The following is a 7,935-nucleotide window of genomic DNA, read 5'->3' as shown; positions in this document are numbered from 1 at the left end:
GCGATCGAGCGAACCACATCGCACAAGTTGGCAAAGAAGGTGGTACGCCTAAAACACGGCACGGACCTAGCGCCAAGTGGAGCTTTTAATTTCTTTTTAAATAAAGGTCAATAAAAGAACACATACACGCATGGGTACAACCAAGTACGGACTTTGCGACGGAACGGGAAAACTTTGATGAAAAATGGCTACAATCTTTGGTAAACATCAGTACATCGCTTGACGTTATCTGTGGGGGGTGGGGGGTTCAGAGGATAACGTCAATTTGACGTTTTGCGTTGTCAAATGAATATGGACGGGTCCCCTAACAAGACGTCGAAAAAGAAGCGATTTGTTGCCAGCAATGAAATCAAGGTAAAGCCATTTCTCAAAATTTGATTGGTATTACTGTTTTAAAGTTAGTCATGCTAACAGTAGTATAAATACACAACTTCTTACAAATGTGAGAATCAACTGGCCTCGTACTTGTTCAAAATCAGGTTTCTGGACACGAACAGAAAATATTTTAGATTGATTCTTGTGCGGCAATGGCATTTCTTTTTAAAGAGGATTATTTTTGAAAGCATCAACTGTTTTTTTACCAAGATTCAGGAAACTTTGGGAATTTTTCCACATAACTCATAAGTATTTTTTCTACCGTACAATAATTTTTTTCATTCAGACCCTTGTCCGTGATACTCTGAAGGAGGAATCTGGGAAAGAAGGTTTTAAACCTTGGATATTGACAGAAACGAAGTGAGTATAATTTAAACTAAATTGAAAGGGAATTGGTCCCGGGGGGGTACTGGGGCAAGATGGGTTACGGGGATGCTCCGCTGGTCAGGGTACCTTATTTAACCTCCACGAGTCCCAGGTAGGTTTGCAAAAACACCAAAATAGAAAAATCAGTCCCTCGTAGGGTGCCTATTTTTGGAAAATTTGGGGAAAAAGTAGAAAATTTGAGAAAATTTTGGAATTTCAGTCCCATTCAGGGTCACTTTTTTCGCAAATTTCGAGTCCCTCATAGGGTCCATTTTTCGAACCTCAGCGGAGCACCCCCGTCGGTTGACAAGGGTAGTACCCCCCCCCCCCCCCCCGGGAATAGGTTTACCAAATTCTGGTCTTTGAGAAAAGCACCAAATGATTATTTAGGAACAAATTCAATAGGCAGTCCTAATCTCCTATTTGATTTGCACGTCTTTCAATAAGAGGTGTGTGTTCGTCAATCTTGTATGGTGAGCAGAAAGTTATGTGCCTGAATTATTATATTATGATTCTGTAATAAGATTTCTATAAAAAATTATGCGCATATTTCGTAAAGATTTCTTGCATTTCATGCATGTTATGTTCATTCACTACATGGATGTTGTGTCACTCTCCTACTTGTTGAAAAGCCTGATTTGATTACCACTGTGCTTATAAAAGTTAAATTTTCATTTTAGTCCATTCACTGAAGCAAACAGAGAATTGTCCAAACGAATCTTGGAACTTGTAAAAGGCACAAGCCCTGAAACTTCATCTGAAGAAATCACAAGTAAAGACTTGAATTTATTCTATGATTTTTTAAAATAGGAGCCTGTGAAAGCATGCTTATAAGAGGGTGGCACTTAATGGAGGAAATATACCGTCAATCAGGGTTACTTTCATAAGCAGGTGGTAACTTTCATCAACTCCAAACAGCAGATTTTTCTGGTCTGTTATTTTTAATTGCCAGACGATCTCAATCGAACGGAATCAACGATCAAACCAAATCGAACGCAATCAAATCTCAATCGAACGTCAAAATTCTGAGTAATATTCGATTGGTTTGATTGTTGTTTGACTGCATTCGATTATCGTTCGATTGCGTTTAACATAAAGCAAAGAAGAGTCTTTGACGCCCTTTGTTGTCCCGTCGGGATCAACTACCATAAGAGTTATATTAGGGAACTCAACTGTAAGTAAGGCAGAATTCTGTAATCCAAACATCCGAACGCAATCAAACATCAATCGAACGTAATCGAACGCAATCGAATATCAATCGAATCTGAAAATTGCGGTAATTTTCGATTGAGATTCGATTGCGTTTAACAATCGAATTTCAATCGGTCGCTTGCGTTCGATTTGGTTCGATCGTCGATTCCGTTCAATTGAGATTGTCTGGTAATTGATTGTAAATTGAATGCAAACAAGTTGTAAATAAGTACTGTGTTGTTTTTCTTTACTTTTACAAATTGCAGACCAGAAAAATCTGCTGTTTGAAGTTGATGAAAGTTACCCCTCATTTATGAAAGTAACCCCGATTGACGGTAGGACTGTTTAAACAGGCAACCCTCACACCAGACATCCACATTCCAACCTATTAAGTTATTTTGGGTCTGACTTCAAAGATCTTTCTTTTGATAGCCTATTTTCGAGCTTTTATCCTTGGCTCAACAAAGTTGATTCACTTTCCAAATATATTTTTTTCTTGCATTTTACTTCCGACCAAATCAGTCAGTCTGTATCATGATTTTAATTTTATTTATTCAGATGCAATACACATTCGTTTCAAGTCCATTAGAGACACAAATCGGCGAAGAGGGAAGAATCCCAACTACAAAAAGGATATGGCCAAAAAATCACGTAAAGATCAGGTGAGTTGTTTTGGCTAATTACTTTGAAGCTGTCCAGGCACAAAAACTAGGTTCTATTTTTATGGTAGAAAATCTAAGTTTAAATCTTTAACCACAAACAGTTACTTTTTATGGCTGACAGGTGCTTGCAGACACTTTGAATGGAGATTACAAACGATTTTGTCGGTCAATTTTTTTTCTTTCAGTCAAAAGTTTCTAATTTTGATGAAATTTAAGACTTCTTTAATTTTTAGAGTGCACTTTTTCGAAAATGTAAATTAAAAAAAGGTCCCTGGCTCAATTGGGCGGCGGACTGTCAAAAGCACCTTCGCCATTAGATTTAAAGGTGCCCCTCAATTGACTAAATTCGCCCAGCTGACAAAGGTTTAAACTAATGTTTACTTCTGTCAAAATACCTGCTTGATTCTTGGCTGTCTTAAATAGCAATCTTTTTATTTGATTCTCATTTGACATTCTATTTCTTCATTAACAGAAACTCCTTACACGTATTACAACGTTGAACGATTCCACGTTGGATTCATGTTCAAAGAAATTATGGAGAAAAATCGTAACCATTGATATGGTATCATCAGACGAAGATGAGGTTGATGGGGACGTCAAAACTTTTATTGTTAGGAAACCCACCTGGAGACCAAAGCAAATAGACCAATTATTTGAGGTGTTGGACAATCACCATGATAAGAGTAGAAGTCAGCGGTCTAAATTTCAAAGTTATAAACGTGTTCTTGGACCTGACTCCTTGAGGCCTGAGCCTGATTGGTCAGGGTCTCAGTTAACTGCGATGAAAAAATTGGATTTAATCCCCAGCCACAATGAGGATGAGTAGTTTGCTCGCTCCCTCTAGCTGGTTGATTATTTTCAAAATTTTCATGGCAGTTGAGGTGAGGGGAATTAATGAACTGGTTTACCATCCGCTACCGCTCAAGTTCATTATTTCTTTAAAAACTCATTATTTTCTTCTTTTTTTCATGCCAAACTATCCAAAACACTCCTCAAAGTAAACTAAAATAACATCTTCCCTACGCAAAACCATGTTTTCGGGCGTTTTTTAAAGCAGTGGGTGGTTACAAGGGTGTTTTAAAAACTTACATTTTAGACGCATCTCAATTTTTGAATTTTTGTGCATGTGATTTTGATTCTGAAAGTGAAAGCAACTGTTTCACAGTGGAATTCAAGTTTAGAAGCTACCAGGTAGAAATAATGAATAATGAAGTTTTGCTGCATCAAATATTTATGTGACGGTAAACCGGTTCATTAATTCTTATCGCCAGAGTGAATGAATTAGTCCCTCTTTTTAAAAAAAGATTTGATGGACTTGTCAGCTCTAAGATTAGGCTTATTGTTTTGAAATTTGACTTCTGACTATTAATACTGTGTAAAGCTTTCTAAATTTTCCTACATTCTTGAAAACAACTTTTTAACAAAAGATTTTACACCTAAAGTGCTCTGTTCATGGAGATTGCAACACCTTTGACAATTGGCCTGTTTTCTTTGGATTCCAGTAGAGCAGACTTAAACACTGTGAAATTAAAATTTAGTGACATTCCAAAAAATCTTTCTGAAATATTTTTACAGCATTCTGACTAAGTTCAGAATCAGGTTCACAGTTACAGACTGTCTAAACGAATTTTGAGTGATCAAACTAAAAAGTTTCGTCTTTAAAGTTAGTTATTCGAACTGTTTAGTTTCTTTTTTTTTGTGAGAAATTAATTTGCTCTAATTTTCTTAAATCAGGGATCCCACTCCTCCTAAAATTCCTAAAATAAGTCAAAAATCCTCCTAAAATTCAACAAATCTTTTCCATCTTCTATCATCGTCTATTTTTCATCTATTCAATTTTTTGAAGGGTCAACCATGGTTTGTCCCGAGGGGAAAATTTTGAAAATTTGAGCTCTAGATTGCTTGAAAATGCACTCAGAACAAAATGCTTTCGAGAACAAATTAAAAATTAAAAAAGAAAAACTTGGCATTTTGCAAAATAACCATTTTTGAACAAATTAGCGCTCAATAGTTGAGGCACAACTATTATGACTAGTTTTATTTTGTCTGTGTATCTCCAAACCTGTCGTCTATTTTTTATCTTTTCAATTTTTGGAAGATCTAAAGATGAGTTTTTGGTAACTAGCCTTCTGTTGAAATATCTTTTGTTACTTTGAATAAAATCAGTCTATGTTGCTCAGATTACATTTCAAATTTGTCCCCAGTTTTTCTAATTCAAGATGCCTTTTGTTAATATTTTTTTGATCTTCTGAGTTAGCAGTAAGTATAACTGGTGATTTAGCCATAATGAGAGAATTTCTTTTAGAACGAATAATAGTTTACCAATACATAAAGTAATTTTATTTCTGTTACATTATTTCAGTCTTCCTGTGGCTGATTTTTTTTTTCGATAGAACATTTTTCTGATTGCTGACTTCAGGTCGATTTTAGAAATTTATTTCTTAAATTTTTCTAAAATCCTCCTAAAAAAATTGAAAATTCTCCTAAAATTTGACCAAAATCCTCCTAAAATTTGTCCTAAAATTAAGATATTCAGGGGTGGGATCCCTGTTAAATTGACAAAATAAGGCAAAATAGGACACCAACTTTCATCCCCAAACAAATTGCCAGTTATAGAGTGGGTCACTTGGTACAAATCTGTAATTGATTCTGGTATTGAATTATATTTATTATAAATTATATTTTTATCTGTACAAAATAGCGAGGTCAAGAATCGGGTGATAACTCACGACGACGGACAATTATCTACCGATACTTAACCTCGCTTTTGTTATTTTTTAAAAACTACTTACCGTAGAACTGCTAAGGCCTAACTTGCCAAAGCTACAAAACTTCTGATAGTTATGTGGTGTAGCCACAACAAAAATAAGATAAACTAAGCTGCTCAAGCAACGTAAAACTCTGATTTCCTCTAAAATGAACGAAAGTAAACTTATTTAGTTCAATCCTAGAAATATCCATTTTTTGGGGTTTAAAATTTGCAAATTGAGCCCTTTTTTGCGTGTATAGAGCGGTCCTACGGTAAAGATAATATTATGATGATAATATTAATAAAATTATAACTTATTTATAACTTCAACTAGAATTTCTATATAATTATTTTCATTATTGTACATTTCTATGAATTTTATTTTGAATTGTATATAAACGAATTTTGTTCACTAGTAAAACGAAAATACAGCGAAAACACTAAATAATGTTGTCTTTCATTGAGTAAACATAAGCAATTTTTAATACCAAGAAATTTAGAGTTATTGTTTCATAAAGCGTTTGAACATGTTAATTGGACTTGATCAAGAAAACGGTCGAGGAACAGAATGAATTTCATCATCTATTCGCTTTCAAAAATTCTAATTTTCCTTCATTCGTAAAACGAAGCATAGTTGGTTTTTCTCAGTAAAACGTTTACAGCGCATGATGGAATTTCTCATATTTTCGCTGTCAGAAAGTTCAATTTTCCTTCATTCGTAAAACGAGCATAGTTGGTCTTTCTCAGTAAAACGTTTGCAACGCATGATGGAATTCCCCACATATTCGCTGTCAGAAAGTTCAATTTTCTTAAATTCGCAAAACGAAAATTTCCTCTTCTAGCAATTTTCCTAACCTCTGAAAGACCATATTTTCGCACTGTCGATATTTATCGTAAAAAGCTCTGATCGACTAGTTTCGCTGCATATCGCATGTGCGATAGATAATTATTTCATGCAGTGATGTACAGGAATATAAACTAGAAAAATAAAACAAATGTCCAAATCCAATGTGTGTATTAGTTTTTAGATAGAGAAGAAATATATGAAGAAATAGAATGCTGGGCATGCAAACGCTGCGACAAGGGCATATGTAGGTAAAGATACATCGCATCAGACTTCCAGTCACCCATAACTGCAATGGAGTCAAGAGGCACACCAGCCTCCAAAGCAAAGGTAGCCCCACCACGTCTGAATGTGTGACCAATATTGACGGTGTGAGAGCCCAGAACGTGAGAGGTGTGCTTGAAGAATGTACATGAAATCCCGGTAAACAAAAACTCGGTTAGCCCCCAGGTAGGAATCCCTCCAACAAAAAGCTTGATCACATGGGAGGGCCCCTGGGGTAAGGGAGAAGGCTTGTGAAACTGCTGAAACAGGACAGAGGTGAGACGAAGGCATCGCCACCAGTGGTATAGTAACAGTGCGTTGACCGAACTGGATAGTCTTGCTCCATCTCACCCTGATGTGGATCTCAGAATCCAAAAAGGTAAAATCATCCCTGGTGAGAAAAGTGTCTGGGGAAAAATCCTTCTGGGAAACGGGTAAAAGGTGACTCTTCCGAAAAAGCCCAAAAAAGGAAACCAGACATAGAGCCCAAAAGGAAGCTTGTTTACTATCCCGCAGGTTGAGCTGAGAGTGAATGAAAGAAAGAATCTCAACCGTGATGGGAAGCTTGGGGACGGGAGGGACACCCTTGGAGCGCTTGATACCCTTCAACACAGAGGACAGGAAAAAATTATCAAGAAGAGGGTTGGGGAATCCCATCTCACGATGCAGGAGGCCAACAATGTTCAAATATATACAAACAGACTGAGGTAACAGGAAACGGGCTAGATACGCAGCATACATGCAGAGGTGCACACATTTAGCAGGAGCTGGCGATAGATCAAGCATATTGCAAAACTGAAGATAGACCTTGCGGTGAGTACGGTAGGCCTTGCGGGTATTGATAGCAAAGGTGGCTTCACGATAGAACTGCACATCTGCCAGCAGCGAAGACGCAAACTCTAAAAAGCAGAGTGAAGACGTGAGCCGGAGCCATGCAAGCCAAGAAGAAAATAGAAACAGCTCACAGACATGTGCCAGACAACATTATCAGTGGAAGCAGATTGACCAAAATAGTCACGAAGATACTGGAGAAAGGCTGCAAGATGTGCATGCTCATGGAGTCGAGATACATGATCAGCAACAACATTTTGGACTCCCGGCACATGAAAAACTTTTAGGCGAAAGTTATAGCTGGCAGAACACCAGAACAGACGTCTGAGGTAAGTCATTATGAGCGGGTTGCGAGATGATCCCTTATTCAACATCCCAACTGCAGCCGTGTTGTCACAGTAAATATGGACAACCTTATTACACAAGTAAGGTGCCCAGCGTTCCAAGGCAAAAACAACGCAAAGTGCTTCCTTGTAGTTGATGTGCAAGCCTGCAAGGGCAGGAGCATCAACCAACAAGTTAGAATAGAACCAGTCATTTTCAAAAACTGCTCCGATGCCAGTTGTACAGGCATCCGTGTGGATGTTAGTAACAGGTCTAGTGTCATGAAAGGAACACTGACCATTAAAAATCTCAAGAAAATCTAACCACCA

General features: G+C 37.1%; 1 protein-coding gene across 1 annotated transcript; it reads left to right on the top strand.

Moving 5' to 3' along the window:
• Positions 1-291: 291 nt before the first annotated feature.
• Positions 292-3,593, top strand: LOC136813571 (uncharacterized). The gene is made up of 5 exons (XM_067070075.1): positions 292-354; positions 662-735; positions 1,422-1,513; positions 2,491-2,594; positions 3,067-3,593. Exons 1-5 carry the CDS (start codon positions 292-294, stop codon positions 3,418-3,420), a joined length of 687 nt encoding a protein of 228 aa, XP_066926176.1. The 3' UTR covers positions 3,421-3,593.
• Positions 3,594-7,935: the final 4,342 nt, after the last annotated feature.

The sequence above is a fragment of the Clytia hemisphaerica genome, unplaced genomic scaffold (genome assembly GCF_902728285.1).
Source record: "Clytia hemisphaerica strain Z4C2 unplaced genomic scaffold, Clytia hemisphaerica genome assembly, whole genome shotgun sequence".
Taxonomy (NCBI): domain Eukaryota; kingdom Metazoa; phylum Cnidaria; class Hydrozoa; order Leptothecata; family Clytiidae; genus Clytia; species Clytia hemisphaerica.
This window is presented reverse-complemented; position numbering and strand designations above follow the sequence as displayed.